This window comes from Balaenoptera acutorostrata, chromosome 6 (assembly GCF_949987535.1).
Source record: "Balaenoptera acutorostrata chromosome 6, mBalAcu1.1, whole genome shotgun sequence".
NCBI lineage: Eukaryota > Metazoa > Chordata > Mammalia > Artiodactyla > Balaenopteridae > Balaenoptera > Balaenoptera acutorostrata.
Window position 1 is genome coordinate 82,544,689 of NC_080069.1, and position 18,362 is coordinate 82,563,050.

An 18,362-nucleotide genomic window follows, 5' to 3' on the forward strand; every position below is an offset into this window, starting at 1 on the left:
CAAGGTTTCTTGATCATCCTACAACTCAGAAGCATTATTTCCAATTGCCCAATAGTTCTCAGAAAAAGAAAAACATGGTCATGTAGACTCTCTGTTCTTTCTGCCCATTGTCACAATCCCAAAGGTAAGGAGTGCAAAAATATATCATGTAAGAACAGCTCAGATCCTCTGAGATTGTGGATTTCACCCCCTGGACAAAGCTCACAGGCAGCTATGGATTCATGATATCTTCACACAGGGCTTTAATGTCACTTCACTAACAATTATTGAGCCCAGAGGGATGTAGAGGTCCCAGGACACGATTCCCAATCTCAAAGAACTAGACTAAAGCGGAAGAGGTGCATAAATAATTTTAATGCAAGGTGTTATGAGTACACTGGAAAGAGTGCCTCACCACAGGGAGGATGGAAGGAGGAGGGCGTTAAAGAAACTACGGTACTGGATACCTTATTCAAGATGAATAAACCAAGTTAGCTATTTATGAGTGCAGAGGAAACGGCTGTCGGGATGAAAAGCATGAGCAAACAGAGGGGCATGGGCTGCACTGGAAAACCCAATCCACCAGGGAGAGCAGATGAGGCTGGAGGGTTTGTCAGAGACAAGGTCAGGAGAGGCCAGAATGTGGCCCTAAGCTCACCTGTGAGGGCTCCCAAAAACTCAGATTCCTTTGCCCCAGAAATTGGTTCTTCAGTGAATAGGCTTTTGGCAAACTGGCCTGCATGCATCTCAGTGCTGGAGCTACAAAGGTGTGCGAAAGCAGACATGTCCTTGGCCTTTAATGGAGCTTCCATTCTAGTGGAGGCCAAGGAAGACTTGTCTAGACAAAGAGAGGAAGGGAGGGCAGAGAAGAGCATGTGCAAGGTCCTGGGCTTGAAGGAGCATCAGGACTACTGGGGCCAAGACAGAGCGGGTGACTGTGCTTGGAGCTGAAGGAGCGAACAGAAGAGCAGCCGAGACGCTGATGCCACAGCCAGTATGCTTGTTAAAAAAAAAAAAGAGGAAAAGCCTGTCTGGTCTGTATTATTGGATGGGTATGTTTTGTTTTTAATGCCAAAACTATGATGGAACAACTTGAGATTTCTGATACTGTCCACCTGAAATTCAAAAGGCAGATTTTTTTTTTTTTTTTTTGGTACCACCTTTGTCTGAGAGCCTTTGAGGAGCTCAGAGGGAGCTGGGAGAGACAGCCCTGCCACGGCCTCCACCGCAGGAGAGAGAACCACTCAGAGAGGCACGTGGCATGCGCCCTGGGAGGGTTGCGGAGAGTCACCGTGAGGACATGGGGGCCACCGGGAGACCTTCACTCAGGGGATCCTGCTTCAAGGGAAAGCCAGACAACATTAGATTCTTAAAGCCCTAGGATTCCAGACTGGTTGTCCATTTTAATTCCTCTTGGGTCCAGCTTTTCATCTAGAGAACACTTTTAGCTTGTACCATTCACTTTATCCATAAAACAAACACACATCAAGTGCCTACTATTGCTATGGGTTGAGTTTTCATCTCCAAGTTTCCTAGGTGGCAATGACTGTTAGGCATTATCAGCCATTCACATTAACCACTAGCGGCAGAAATACCACCCATCTGGAAGCAGGGATGCAGAACTATCATAAGCAGATTTTCATACCCAAATCAAGTGGAGGGAGGGGTGGTTTATCACCTTTACTGACAGTGAGAAGGGTCATCTCTGGCCAAGTAGAAAAAAATAAAAATGAACCACTCTAACTACAATGGTGATAACTTGTCCCCGGCTAGATAAGAAGGTGGAGAGCATGGTTTCCCTTGAAACAAAGTCCAGTGCCTGCGTTAGACTCAGATGTAGACAGCCAGAGCCACCAACTGCCTGGGCCAGCCTGGACATATCTCTTTGAGGGAGGGAGTGAAGAAATCACCAGAAATCGCATCATTTTTACCAACTACAAATTGGCACTTGCCATCTATCTCTACAAGGATTAAATCGTGAGCTGCTACCGCTGCTGACCTTCAACACCCCTGAAAGGAGTTCAGGGCAGAGATCAGAAATGAGGCACTTTGTGTTCTGGGAAAAACTGGCAGAACAGGTCTTCAGATAGTTAAATATTTTCAGCAGATTTTATGAGCCCAATTCTTGCATCTCCTCATATCTAGAAAAGCACTAAAATCCTTCATGATGACGTCTGTTCCTTGTGACTAGCAGCAGCCTTCTGCAAAAAGTGTGTGCTTGATTGCATGTATACCTCCCTTCACCAAAATCACATATATACTGACCTTCCCCCCTGCCTCTTTGGAGCAGCTTCTCAGAGCTATCTGAAATGCTGTCTTCTGGGCTATAGTCCTCAATTTGCCCCCAAATACAATTTAACTCACAGCTCTCATGTTGTGCATTTTTTTTTCAGTTGACAATTTAAGGAAGATTCTTCTCCAATCCTTTAACCTTGTCATTTAAAAAAAATTTAAGGAAATCAAGCAACTTGAAAGACACTGCATGAATTCTGCCTCATCTTTCTGTCCTTCTGACCCAAGATTTCTGTGAGGGATGTTCTTGTCCACAGATGCTTGTCCTCACGGTGAAATGTGAGAGTAGATGCAGGAGATGCAGATGCCAGCATCTGCAGGAAGGAGGACCACTCATTCATTCATTCATTCATTCGATTCATTCTTTTGAAACCTAAAAATTGGTATTATCCTTAGGAAGGGGGCAAGGACACATCTGCAAACCCTATATATTCTGGAACATGGATTACTCACTGTGAGTCTGATATATGTGTCTTTCTGTTTCTTATTCTGGTACTTTCTACTGTGTCCGAAAAGAACTCCTGGATTATATGAAATAAAATAGCCTATGTTGACATACTATATGTAACACTGTACTGGGTGTAGTGTCTTATTAATGAAGAAGTTGATAAGACAAAGTGACAAAAAATAAAATTTTGCTGAAAAAAGAAACCTGTTTAGGACACAGCAAAATATAATTTTTTGCTTCTGAAGGTAGGTTACTCACATGTTTATATTTTATAATATCACAGGGAGCCAACACAGCCCTCACTTAAGGAAGGAAATACAAAGACTGAGAGCGTTGGTGATAGGCCCAAGGCTGTTGAGGATGTAAATGACAGGCAGGACAGGAATTCAATTTTATGTCAGCCATTGTCTCATTCTACTACACCAAGAACTAACTTGAACTTGGAAAGACTTTCTTGTAATTACTAACATTGTTAGGGCTCTACATATGGACTGATGCAAATCATGATGATCATGCACGATAATAATGATAAATGATGATTAAACCCCAAAGTGAAGCCTCCACACAGTTCAATAGGAAAGACATTCCATGTCAATACAAAGCAAAGATACAACAGGAGGGGGAAGAGTTTGGGGTCTTGGGGAGAATTGGTGGCCACTGGTCGATCATGATGGCCTCCCACAAATGCCATCACTCAACCACTGGAGCTCTCAGTGTAAATGAAAGGGAGAGAACTTTGAGGCACCTAAAATACAAAGTTATTCCTATCATCCTCAACCTTTTTGCAACTAGCTCCACCTTAACTATTGAAATGATTAAAAGACTAGATTAGTTGTGACTTTAAAAAAAAGAGAATCTAGAAAAATTAGTCAACTTTCTATTCTTTATACACTCACACACAAAAGCAAACAATTTTCTAACCAGGTTTCATAAATGGCCAACTTAAATGTGCCCATATCTTTACTTCTAGTTACAGATTAAAAAAATGCCAAAATATTTAAAATTTAATTTAGGGAAGATACAAAGCAATAGTAACAATGTGAAAGCTATTTTATGTCACTTTAGATCATATTTAATTAAATCTGACAGAGTTTTAAGTGTCAGAAATCAAGGTGAATAGAAGCCCAGAAATAAACCCACACACTTATGGTCAATTAATCTACAACAAAGGAGGCAAGAACATGCAATGGAGAAAAGACAGTCTCTTCAATAAGTGGTGCTGGGAAAACTGGACAGCTACATGTAAAAAAAAAAAAATGAAATTAGAACACTCTCTAACACCAACACAAAAATAAACTCAAAATGGATTAAAGACCTAAATATAAGGCCGGACACTATAAAACTCTTGGAGGAAAACATAAGCAGAACACTCTTTGACTTAAATCGCAGCAGTATCTTTTTGGATCCACTTCCTAGAGTAATGAAAATAAAAACAAAAATAAACAAATGGGACCTAATTAAAATTAAGAGCTTTTGCACAGCAAAGGACACCATAAACAAACTGAAAAGCTAATGCACAGAATGGAAGAAAATATTCGCAAACTATGTGACCAACAAGGGATTTATCTCCAAAATATACAAACAGATCATGCAGCTCAACAGCAAAAAAAACAAACAAACAAAAAAAACAATCAAAATTGGACAGAAGACCTTAATAGACATCTCTCCAAAGAAGACATACAGATGGCCATAAAGCACATGAAAAGATGCTCAACATCACTAATTATTAGAGAAATGAAAATCAAAACTACAATGAGGTATCACCTCACATGGGTCAGAATGGCCATCATCAAACAGTCTACAAACAATAAATGCTGGAGAGGGTGTGGAGAAAAGGGAACCCTCCTATGCTGTTGGTGGGAATGTAATTTGGTGCAGTCACTATAGAGAACAGTATGAAGGTTCACCCGGAGAAAGCCATAATTTGAAAAGATATGTGCACCCCAATGTTCATTGCAGTACAACAGCCAGGACACGGAAGCAACCTAAATGTCCATCAACAGAGGAATGGATAAAGATGTGGTACATAAATACAATGGAATATTACTTAGCCCTAAAAAAGAACAAAATAATGCCATTTGCAGCAACATGGATGGACCTAGAGATTGTCATACTGAGTAAAGTAAGTCAGACAGAGAAAGACAAATAACATGGTATCGCTTATATGTGGAATCTAAAAAAGGGTACAAATGAACTTATTTACAAAACTGAAACAGACTCATAGACTTAGAAAACAAACTTACGGTAACCAAAGATGAAAGGTGTGGGGGAGGGATAAATTAGGAGGCTGGGATGAACATAGACACACTACTATATATAAAGTAAATAATCAACAAGGACCTACTGTATAGCACAGGGAACTCTACTCAATACTCTATAATAACCTATATGGGAAAAGAAAATAGGTATATGTATCTATTTCATATAGATATATGAAAAAGAATAGATATATGTATATGTATAACTGAATAACTTTACTGTATACCTGAAACCAACACAACATCGTAAATCCTCCAAATATAAAATAAAAATTAAGAGGAAAAAGAAATCACGGTGAAGTACACAAGATGCAATGTCTCAAAGCTCCCTGGAAACACCTGAGCTTCCAAAAAGAAGAGTCAATGAAAATTTAAAAAGCCAACTGTTCTGGCTTCTAATGTATATGGTTTTAACTCTGAAGGTGGGTTGACTGGTGAATACGCCCACTCACTCGCACATACACACCCACACATGCACACAGACACACAAACACAAACCTTTTAACTATTTGTTTCTGTTGGATTAGTTACTGTATCCCATTTGAGCTCCCACCTGAATAAAAAAAAAAAAGTTCTTAATAGGGGATGCTTTCTAGAATGCTTTGCTAGGATAATACTGCAGAGTTTATTAACCAGTTAATAAGAAAATCTACCTCACAATTCAATAAAACCAGGTGAACTGATGATTCTCTTGGCAGGACTCCAAAACAAACCGGGGATTAATTTACCTCTTGGCACATGCTTATGGCATTCATTCATCAGTGAAGAAACTGGGTGATAAGAAAAGGCAGGGCTGAGAAGAGAGTAGCATTAACACACCTGTTACCTCTCTACCATCAGAAAATGAGAGTGCAGCTCTGCCATGAAAAGGAAGCAAATTGTGAAGGACTTCAGATCTAACAAGAATTTTCATGGATAAACAACAGTGTCCTACTGTATAGCACAGGGAACTGTATTCAGTATCCTGTGATAAACCATAATGGAAAAGAATATGAAAAAGTATATATATATTGGGTGGGCCAAAAAGTTCGTTCGGTTTTAAGTAGACATTTTTCATTTTGACGAAGAACTTTATTGAACAACGTATTCACTAACCGAATGAACTTTTTGGCCCACCCAATATATATATATATAACTGAGTCACTTTGCTGTACAGCAGAAATTAAATACAATGTTGCAAATCAACTGTATTTCAAAAAGACTTTTTTAAAAAAGAATTTTGCTAGCATCACCGACCATGATTCTAGCTTTTGTTAAAGAGTTTTGAATTGTGAGGATATTTCACGTGTTCCCCTTTGTATTTTAAGATAGCAACAAAGTTGCATGCAATTTAAGACTCAAGGAAAATACTTCACATGTTAGATGGATGGTAGGTTCATACCTAGTCGTGAGGTAAGGGAAGAAATTAACATTCCAATGGTCAAATCAATCTCATCACTGGCCCCAAACCTTCCTCATCTCCCAATGCGTAGTGCGTGGTCAGATTTACTTGTGACGGTGATTAAGCAGAAAACCAGTTCTTTCTCATTTTTATCCTATTCTTTCCCATTTTCCAAACCCATTTTCCAAACTCTTACATTTCAAGCGCTGATTGAGCAACTGTTACTCTGAAGTCAACATTGATTAACCAGAGAACTATTAGCATAAATGGAAAAACTCCAGCCTAGGATTTTGATGGAGAATTTGTTGTTGTTATGACACTGGCTAGGACTCCAAGTTCTTAGTAAGGAGAAAAATGCACCACACGATTTTTAATATCCAATAGGACATGGGAAGAAAGAGCCTGAGTTTACCATGTGCCAGAGAACCAGTGACCCTGGGCTACAGCCAAAGTCTGAACATTGGCCTCCCTGTTCCCAGAGGCTCATGCAGAATATGACTTTTCAGATTGGATGAGGAAGTAGGACTGAAAAGTATATTTAAACAGATGTTTTTAAAATTAGAAAATACGGGGGTCTTAACATATGTCAAACCCTGAGAAGCTGTTCTGTGAAGAGCCACATAAATTGACCATGTTCACTTAACTGTGCCTGATTTCCTCACATGCATCCTTAACAGACCCTTCTAGAACTTCAGCCTCTTACTTTCTGAAAATGAAAAGTTAAGCTGGAAGAGTTAAATATACACAGATACGAGACATGATCAAAGCTCTTCTTGGTGTTAGAAAATGTCTTCTCCTGCAATCCTAACCTGCAAATACCTGACTTTATTGCTTAAATGTGAAGTTGGATAGTTGATGTTTACGTTTTATACCTAGTGAATGACCATCTCAATAAATAAAAATATCTATTAATGATGAGTGAAAATATGTAACTACTGAATTTCCTAATAATGTCTCTATTCACAAAATGAAATTGTAAGGTATGTTTATTACAAACAATATCTATACCTTGGGCATGTTATCAATATAACCTGCATCCCTGATTCTTTACTGATCAAAAAGAAACGATAACTTCAGTGTAGCAACAGCGGGAAAAGGAGGGTGAGAAGGCCCAGTAATGTGAACTCCAGAGAATGAAATGCAGCTCCTTCTTCCCCCCTGACCCCCACCCCAACCCTGGAAGCTCTCGCCATGATACTGTGCTAGGCTCCTGCAAGACTCAAAGGAAAAGACACAGAATCTGCCCTGAATTCAAAAATGTCACCTGGAGATGCTGTCACGGCTACCATCACTTCATCTCACTAAGGCCTCCCCGCCCCCGGTACTGCTGAACTAAACAAACATCCTCAATGCTGGCCCCTCAATTTACCTTTGGATACAGATTGATTAGGTCATCCCATGCAAGAGATTACCAGAAGTCTCCCTCTCCTCTATGGAAAGGCTGATCAGAAAGTAGAATCTGAACTGAACGCCTCCAGATAATCTTAAGATACATATAGCAGTGGCTTTCAAACTTGGCTGCCTAATCAGAATCACCGGGGTAGCTTCTGAAAGTCAATCCAAAAGCTCGGGCTGCGTGCCAAGAATACTTAGCCTTGACTCTCCAGTGCTGGTACCCTGGGCGGCAGCAGAAAAGCCTCCCAAGAGCTCCCAATGTACAGCCGGGACTGAGGACCATTGTTTTGCATGTTCCTGATATATCCAGCAGTCAGGAGATGGGGGATCCCGCTCCAAGGGGCTGAAACTCAAGACACTACAGGGAACTGATGACAAAGACATCTGTGTACCTAAATGAAGGACCTGAAAAACTTATTAGCAGAGACCTTGTGAGTCAATTAAACTCCCCAAATTCAGCCGTTCAAGAGCTGTAGGTGGCTACAGGGCCCAAGCCCACTGCCTCAAGTGTGACGTGGAATTCAGTAAAAGCTTCTCACAGAAGAGAAAGATGCTTTTTGAAGGAAATTTCAGACCTCACACTTCTAGAAACACCGAATTCCAAATTAAGTACTTGAGGGGAATGGCAGGCAAAATACTCTTCTTACTGTTCAATTATTAACTCTCCTTTTTTAAGATGTTGTTTTTGTTTTTACGATGAGCCCTTGCAATTAAATGTGTGTACATTACATGCAAATACGATGTGACCCCAGTGAGGTGAAGAGCTCCTATAAGAAGGAGGGCAAGTAAGAAGCTGAGGTCAGCTACCGAAAGAACCTGTAGACCTTGTACTTTTTTTCTAGAGATCACTGAATACAGAACCAAACATTTTTGAAAAGTTAGGCAGGGCTGTCCTTTGCCCTTGGGAAATTCTGTACGTAAATCATCCAAGCCGACTCTGCAGAACCTTTAAGGGGATAAGATTTCCTTTACCACACTACAGACCTAGAGAGAGAATTTCTCAAGTTGGAGACACTACAAACAGTAAAATATATGAAGATTTCCGTGAAATCATCACCAGGAAACATAAGATATAAGCTTAATTCAAATTTAGTAGTCCTGACACTGAGCAAACGCCTCTGTAGTATTTATTCAAGAAGTCATAAATTCTAATATGTGCTCATGATATTCTTGAGAGACACAAAAATTAAGGCTTATCAACAGAGTGAGTGAATACATATGAATAATTTCTTTAAAAAAAAGTAGGCAGGGGCTTCCCTGGTGGCGCAGTGGTTGAGAATCTGCCTGCTAATGCAGGGGACACGGGTTCGAGCCCTGGTCTGGGAAGATCCCACATGCCACGGAGCAGCTGGGCCCGTGAGCCACAGCTACTGAGCCTGCGCGTCTGGAGCCTGTGCCCCGCAACGGGAGGGGCCGCGATAGTGAAAGGCCCGCGCACCGCGATGAAGAGCGGTCCCCGCACCGCGATGAAGAGTGGCCCCCACTTGCCGTAACCAGAGAAAGCCCTCGCACGAACCGAAGACCCAACACAGCCAAAAATAAATAAATAAATAAATAAAGTAGCTATAAAATTAAAAAAAAAAAAAAAAAGTAGGCAATGTATAAGAAAATAATCTTCAAGGCTAAATCTTAATTGAAAAAATATGTTGGTTAAAACATGGTTAAAAACCGAACGCTACTAAATTTCTGATAAATTTCCTTTCAAAAATAGCCTGTCAAGTAATAGGCAAAGATTTTCAACAACCTGGTTGACCAATAATCTTGCTAACATTTAAAATAAAACCCTCTAAAATCACTCTTAATTCCCTTCTACAGACTTTTTTTTTTCCCTTGGATTCTAAATTCTTTTTTTTTTTTAATTTTTTTTTAAACATCTTTATTGAAGTATAATTGCCTTACAATAGTGTGTCAGCTTCTGCTTTATAACAAAGTGAATCAGCTACACATATACAATATGTTCCCATTTCTCTTCCCTCTTGCATCTCCCTCCCTCCCACCCTCCCCATCCCACCCCTCTAGGTGGTCACAAAGCACCGAGCTGATCTCCCTGTGCTGTGCGGCTGCTTCCCACTAGTTATCTATTTTACATTTGGGGAGGGGATGTGACAGGGTAAGAGAGTGTCATGGACATATATACACTACCTTCTACAGACTTTTAAGAAAGTGTCTAGCTCTGAAAAAAATCAAATAATGGAATAAGAAGCGAGGGAAGGACTGAAAAGAAAAGCTAATTAGGTTTGTTCATCCTTGACTTAACTAGTCAATTGTTTTAAATGAAGCAATACTTTGTAAAGAAGACATGGGCTTCGCTGGTGGTGCAGTGGTTAAGAATCCGCCTGCCAATGCAGCGGACACGGGTTTGAGCCCTGGTCCAGGAAGATCCCACATGCTGTGGAGAAACTAAGCCCATGCACCACAACTACTGAGCCTGCCCTCTAGAGCCCACGAGCCACAACTACTGAGCCCATGTGCCACAACTACTGAAGCCCACACGCCTAGAGCCCATGCTCCACAACGAGAAGCCACCGCAATGAGAAGCCCGCGCACCGCAACAAAGTGTAGCTCCTGCTCGCCGCAACTAGAGAAAGCCCATGCGCAGCAATGAAGACCCAATGCAGCCAAAAATAAATAAATAAAATAAATAAATTTTTTTTAAAAGGAAGACATAGATCATGCTTCTTAATTACTTAAACTCCTACAGCACTAATCATTTTATCATTTTATGACCTAAGAAGGGTACTTTGTTATAGTTTCACATTTGGAATCAGGACTAGCCCACAGAGAAAATTATTCAGAAAATAATAAAGAAGAAATCGATCAAAATGACCTAAACAATCAACAGAAGAAACAATGAGTTCATTTTTGGCTTTTGAACTTGCCCCAATAATAACCTTCTATTTTCCAGTGCCATTTAATTTGTAAAGCACTTCCTTTTGCTCATGTTAGCTTATGAAGTAGACAGAGCATGTGCTGTCTGCATTTAACAGACAAGAAAATTCCAAGACCAGAGAGGTTACACGGCTTCCCCTAGGACTGAGTCAGCAAACTCCAGACCATGGACTAAATCCACTCTTGGCCTTTTTTTGTTTGGCCCGTGAGTTAAGAATAATTTTCACATTTTGCAAACAGAGTTTATAAGCAAGCCTCACTCATTCGTTTACGCATTACCCATGCCTGGTTTTGTACAACAGCAGAGCTGAGTAATTGCAACAGAGACTGTATAGCCCTCAAAGCCGAAAATATTTCCTCTCTGGCCCTTTATAGAAAAAGTATTTTGACTCCCGCCTGAGACCCACAGGTGAGCCATGAGCAGAGCCCAGGCTTGGGGGAACCAATCCAGTGATCTTTCTACTCAACCTTTTGCCTCTCCTTAAGCCATGTCACTATGTGGTTCATCCCTAGCATATGTTTGAGGATTAAGAGGAAGTTTATAAAGCATGAATGCAGGTACTTGAAGTAGAAAGAAGGAATTGAGAATGGAGCCAGAGACAGCAAATGAGGAGACAGAGGTACTACTGACTCATTTCCTAGTTTCACAGGTGTGTGAAAGGAGAGGAATTCTGCTCCTGGATGGACCATATCCAGAGTCTCACCCACACCTGATTTAGAGTATTTAAATGGTGAGATTGGGGACCGTTTGAGTTGATATTTGGATCAGATTTGAGACTTGGAGTTGATGCTGTTTTTAGGGTTAAATCTTTGGGGGATATTAGAATGGGGTGAATGTATTTTGCTTATAGGCTGGACATTCTTTGGGGGGTTGGGGCAGAGGGCAGACTGTACTGGGTTGAATAGTATTGCCTTGAAATTCATGAAAACCCCAAATCTCAGAAAGTAACTTTATTGGGAAATAGGGTCTTTGTAGACATAATCAAGCTATGATGAGGTCATACTGGATTAGGATGGGCTCTAACCCAATGACTGCTGTCCTCATGGGAAGAGGGAGGTTTGGACACAGACAGGAGAACACCATGTGAGCACAGAGATACAGGGGGGAGAGCTCTGTGGGAAGACAGAGTCAGGGACTGGATGGAAGCATCTACAAGCCAAAGGACACCAAGGATTGCCAGCAACCATCAGAAACCAGGAGAGCAGCATGGAACAGAGCCTCCCTCAGAGCCTCCGGGTGGAACCGATCCCCTTGATTTCACACTTCCAGGCTTCAGAACTGTGAAGGAAGAAATCTCTGTTTTAAGCCACCGATTTGAAGTGCTTTGTTATGGCAGCTGGAGGAAACTAATGCAGATTAGTGGGCAAGGGGACATGGCCTTATGAGAAAGAATTCAGATCAAGAGACCACAAGAAAGTGGTGCAATGTCAAACCCCATAAAACCTTTTTGTTTGAAATATAAACTCAGAGTTCCTCTAGAAGACCTTGAGGGAAAACCAAACAAAAACCCAGGGACCTTGATTACTAAATCTGATCAGGTTTTTAACAAACACATGTTGCCAAGATAAGCAGAACTGACTTATACTTGAGCCTTTTCTTCCCAATAGGCCTGTTTACGAATCCATCCCTAAATTCCAAGCTTTCCCCAGTCACCCCACTATGACTGGGGAAAAAAATGCCTTTTACAAAGGAGGAAAGTAGATTAACTAAAATTACCGCAAGGACGTTCCTGACATACCTCTTCTCTGAAATAATCCTAAATTTCCACAGATGACCTAAGTTTTAAAATACTTTGTAAAGGGTGATTTTTTTTAATTGCATGCATTCAAAAATATATAATGTATATACTTAAAACCAATGTGTAAAGGAATCAGAGTCACTTGTAGAATCACCCAGTGGCTCAGGACGCACCTCTCATATTACTTGGCATCAGATATACTAAAGACTAATTCCCACCACTAACACCCTCCCCCCTCCCGCCTGTCACACATGCACACACACATTTTTCAGCGTAACACTGTTGAGGGTTGAAGCTGTAGGCAAGCTATATTCCTTCATTTCCTCAAGCCTGCAAGGAAATGGTGGTAAAGACACAAGGTTGCAGTCATACTGTAAAGGTACATCTAAAATTTGGTGCACGTTGAGTTTTCCTATGTAATCCAGTCACTGAGTAATAAAAAAAAATTAGATTGACTGCTCTGAAACTCTTTGTGTAATGTACATGAACACAGATGCCACAAGTTCACGATAAAGTTGTCCCTGAGGTCCATACTTAAACCACTATTCTGGCATTTGAGCAGCTAAATTCTTTGTAATTGATCCACAAGAGAATCAGACAGAATTTTTCTCTTTATCATCATGTCATGTTGTAACTTGGTATCAATTATTTTAAAGAAACTCTATCATTTAGATTCTTAATGAACTTATACATAGTATTTTCCTATGGATTTACATTCCAATACACCATAGAAAATATTATTTGTCTCCTCCTCCCACCCTCCTGCCTCATTATTTTCGTATAGTCTTAAACAGATATGTATTTTAAATAACCCATGGTGACAGGAAAGCAAATGGCAACTTCATACCATTACTTTAAGAGAGTCCTCTGCTAGTTGAAACACAAGCATTACCCTTCATAAATCATCACTTAGCTCCTAAGAAGGGTTAGCTCCCAAAACAAACAAACAAAGCCCACTGACTTCTCTGAGTAGTCTGCAGGGCATTTTCCTAAGACTGGGAATTCTTAAAAAGTTGGCCATTGTAAACCCAAGATCTCCACTGCTCCAATGAAGAAATTAACCAGGTATCTTAGCTGAAAGAGGAGATGTATATGTATGTCTTCCTTTTCTCAGCATCTGAAAAAAGTCACCAGAATGACTACCCACATTTCTGAATTGCTGTGCACTGGGCAGCACCACGCTACCACTATGCTAGAGCTTCTGCAGAAATAAGACTGCAGCGCTGTTCCTAAATTCATCCTACCCCAGAATCTGAGTTCAAGAGCTTCTTCTGGCCTCTGATGGAAGCACGCAGTAAATCTTTTAGTTCAGATACATATGCTAACCAGAGGAGGAGAGCATGCATTCACAAATGGGTCCAACACTCTTAAGCATGTTACCTTATTCTGTTCACACACGTACTGTATCCTCAGGGTATCCATGGCTCTGATCATGGCTTGCATGGCGGTGAATATGTTTTGGTAAACTAGCTTCGTGAACCCCTTTCTGTCTTCGTCGCTGTAACCGGACCCATGGATGATTCTCATTTGCTTGATAAAGGTGCTTTTGCCACTTTCTCCAGTTCCTAATAAGACAAAAACAAGTGAAAAATGCAGTCAGCAGTCTTTAAAAAGGAACAGAGTGAGATAAGAAAGTACCTCCTGGCAGTGTTGGTCAATATCCGGATTAGTAAATTGATGGAGGTGGATTTGGAAAGGGCCTGCCGAACGCTTATGCAAGTTTAGGCTGCAGGTAGTGCCATCCTAAACCCCTGGGCAGAGGGGTCCCCACCCTGGACCCTGTGCTTTAGAAGTCCACAAATATCACACACACACACAATTTATTAAGGACGCATGAGTGTCCATGTCACTTGGAGTAATCCTAAACATCAGCTCTTGTGACTCACACAGTTTAGGCCCCAGGGAACTGCTCCCCGACACCCCTTGCCCTATGACCTCGAAACAACTGGCATCCGTGTCTGAAAGCCCCAAACATTCGAAGGTTTCCCCACTGCTAATACCAGCCATGGCAGCGATGAGGGCTGCTTCAGTGCAGGGAGGGTTTGAGCAACAGAAACACCTGGATGTGAGAAAAGGCTAATGAACCTGTCAATTCCTTTCTTTCAAATACATGAATGCAATGGACCCTCGCACAATAAAGCACCATCCGCAGCTGTACCAAATGTCTATATTCTTCCCCCTCCTCATATTCCAATTTGTTGTTCAGGAGGTCCTCCAAACTCACAACACTTGCACATGGCAGCCAAGGAACATTTTACAACATCAAACCATTCCTATTGCTCTTAAATTTGCATAGATGTCCAGATAATATGTGTGAAACATGATGTCAGGGCTTTACATTAATATTAGATTGAGGTATTGTTTGAATAGACAGGAAAAGTTGCAGCGTAAGTGACAGACATTTGTGTGATGGAATTAAAATATTTTCTTTCTAATATTTTTTGTGATAAAGATAATTTATCTAAGAGATCCCATTACCATGTTTGGAACATAATATACTATATTTATGGTTCATTTTCAAATCCAAGTATTGCTTTAAAGAAGTTTTTTTAACAATTCAGGTTGATATAATCTCAGTTGGGCAAAATTTCTTCAAATTGGAATTAATGAAAATGATCTCAGAACTAAAATGACTCAAGAAAAGTTGGATTCTTCAAATGGGTGAACTGCATATATACGAATATATATACAATATATATTCAATATACCTGTTATAAAAAAGTTATCTAAAAGCATTTCTATTAAAACAACACAAATTGTATGAAAATCTTAATTAAAATAATATAATTCATGATTTTACTATAAAGGCCAAAAATTATGAAATAGGAAATGATGGATTAATTATAAAATATTTTATTATGCATCCACATCTCATTGACCCAACAGAATACCCAGACAGTGCAGTTACAGTTAAATTCAATCATCTTTGATACTTTGTTCGCTCTTAGTCATATTAAAAGCCATAGTTGTACATATCTTTTTTGACATTTTAGTTATAAAGAGATGTTTGTCATGGTAAGAGGATAGAACATATTAATAATGGTTTGTTGGCTTGATTATTGCCTGTAACCATTTAGACTTATGGGATGTGGGTCTCCATCTGTACTCTTGCCGGGGGCCCTGCAAACATCAGGCCCCGGAGAAACATCTAGGAGACTGGATCAATTTTTCCAGGTGAATAATTGAGACAACTCTTAGCATCTGATAAGATCTTTCCTTGTAAGAAAAAAAAAAAAATGTTCCTTCAGGTTGATCTTTTCAAAACACAAACCTGCTTTTCTATGTGTCTCCCCATCCTTAGCTCAAAACCCTCAATGGCCTCCCCTCAGCTCAGGAAGAAAGACAAAACTCTACCGTGGCCAACAAGGCCGCGTGGCCTGGCCCCTCCGTCTTGGCCAGCCTCTTCTCACAGCGCGCTTTCCTCCTCCCTCTGCACTCGAGCCACACTGGCCTCCTTGTTGCAGCCTTGGCTCATGCTTCGCACGTTCCTGGGATGGTCTTCCTTCATCCTTCTCACTGCTGCTCTTCACCTGGCCTGGTCTGCCTGACGAGGTCAAGTCCCCATACTCTAGGTTCTCAGGGTACCACGAACTTCTGGTTGGAACACCTGTTCCAGCTGCACTTTTGCCCATTAATGTCATTCTTCCTTTGACATATACCTCCCCTACCAGCCTGTAAGTTTCATAAGGGGAGACAGGGGCCATATTTGTTTTTATTCACACTGCCTCCCCTTGGGCCAGGTATAATGCCTTACGCTTGGCACAAGCTTATTAAGCTTTTATAAAATTGTGATAAAACACACACAGCAAAATTTACCATCTTCATTATTTGTAGGTATACAGTTCAGAAGTGTTAAGTATATTCACATTGTTGTGCAATCTCCAGAACCCTTTTCATCCTGCAGAACTGAAACTCCATACCCATTAAACAACTCCCCAGTCCTCCCTCCCCCCAGCCACCTTTCTACTTTCTGTATCTAAGAATATGACCACTCTGGGTACCTCATATAAGGGGAATCACACAGTATTTGTCTTTTTGTGACTGGCTTATATCACTTAGCATAATACCCTCAAGGTTCATTCCTGTTGTAGCCTGGGACAGCATTTCCTTCTTTTTTTTTAAAAAGACCGTGATTATTTTTTATTTATTTATTTATTTTAATTTATTTATTTTTGTCTGCATTGGGTCTTTGCTGCGCACGGGCTTTCTCTAGTTGCAGTGAGCAGGGGCTACTCTTCATTGCGATGCGCGGGCTTCTCATTGCGGTGGCTTCTCTTGTTGCGGAGCACGGGCTCTAAGCGCACGAGTTTCAGTAGTTGTGGCACCTGGGCTCAGTAGTAGTGGCTCGCGGGCTCTCGAGTGCAGGCTCAGTAGTTGTGGCGCACAGGCTTAGTTGCTCCATGGCATGTGGGATCTTCCCGGACCAGGGACCAACCCCGTGTCCCCTGCATTGGCAGGCGGATTCTTAACCACTGCGCCACCAGGGAAGCCCTCCTTCCTTTTTAAATCTTGAATAATATTATTGAATTGAAAGTATTTTGAATACATGATAGTCATAAGGAATTCATCCAATCTCAGCTGCTTTCACTATCCACAAATAGGAAAAGAGGTGGCTCATCCTCTCTCAACCACCCAGTGTGCTATGTGGGTAGCAGTGACCTCAACCATGGCAGGAACCACCATGAAAATGGCCAAGCAGGAGCCTTATCCTGATTCTCTGTGACCCTTTCCTGGTTACTCCCCAGTCCTAATAATGGTGACTGTTAGAGAGTCACACTGTGCCTGGTACTCTACACACATTATCTCCTTTGATCCTCACAACCAACCCACAAGGTATGAACTATTACCGCCATCTTTATCCTACAGATGAGAAACCTGGGGCTCATACTGTTCAGTGATCTCAGCAAGTGCACACTGTCAGCAAGAGAAAGAGGGGAGTTACTCAATCAGACTCTAATGCAGACTCTCCTATCAGAGAAGAACATCGGGATCATGACCAAATGGACTTAGTCCTACTGGTCTAATGAGGACAGACGGGAAGTTCACAGCCACACACTGAACCCTAAGCCCAGGCACACCCACCGTCTTGCAGGTGCACACTGTTGGGGCATGAAGAAGAACCTCCTGACAGGTGAGTGTCCTCACAGCCTCACAAGCCTCCCTGTTGCCTTACTTCTACCTCCAGAGACGGGAAAGGTGGACGCTGTCTTCCCAAGTCAGAGACAAGGAAACTGTGAGTCAGCAAACAGGGCAAAGCTGATGCAAATTCAGGGCTGCGGCTAGCAACCGAGCTGCTAAAGCCTTAGGCTTCAAGGTTCAACACAAATAACACCCCCCGAAAGGAATTTTCTTCCCCTTCATCCCCCCAACAGTTAGGCTTGCCCCCTTTAAGCTCTCAAAGTGCCTGTGGACACCCCAGAGGGGCCCATCCCCTAACTGCTTGTTTGCAGATATGTCTCTTGCTACACCCTAAGTCCAGGAAGGGTAAGGCTTGGGAGTCACGCATTTGGGTACCACGAACACTGTGTCTGACATATAGTCAGCTCTCAAAAAATGACTAAATGAAGGAATGAATAGAACAAACATGAGAAGTCAGTTTTCCCCCATTGGTCTTATATCACAGACAACTGCAGAAAAGTGACATACGAATTGTCGAAAGATGATTGTGATGAGACCAGTTTCATGATGACTCTTGGCTGCCAAGACCTCGTGGGATAACTGAGGACCTGTGGGAAGACCCTATATGGTCAGGGCTTGGTCTGGAATCCTGAATCAGATTAGATCTCTGCTCTTGCAGAATCCTGGGGTTCCCTGCATCTCTTCTATGATGCTGCCACGCTTGCTTCTATTCCACACCGGCAAGGTTGACCTTGGGTCCAGTGCTACCTTATCCCAAGTGAAGGTTAATACTTCCACATTCTACACACCACGAAGCTGACGTGAACGGAGAGATTATGTAATTGTCACGAGGCACCTGGGAT

The 18,362-nt window shown here is 41.4% G+C and overlaps 1 protein-coding gene across 1 annotated transcript in view; it reads right to left on the reverse strand.

The window, feature by feature from the left end:
• Window positions 1-18,362, reverse strand: part of GNA14 (G protein subunit alpha 14) — a 197,358-nt gene that overhangs the window by 81,374 nt on the left and 97,622 nt on the right. The window contains exon 2 of the mRNA XM_007182296.2: window positions 13,762-13,946. Coding sequence (XP_007182358.2) covers window positions 13,762-13,946 — 185 coding nt within the window. The remainder of the gene's footprint in view (window positions 1-13,761; window positions 13,947-18,362) is intronic.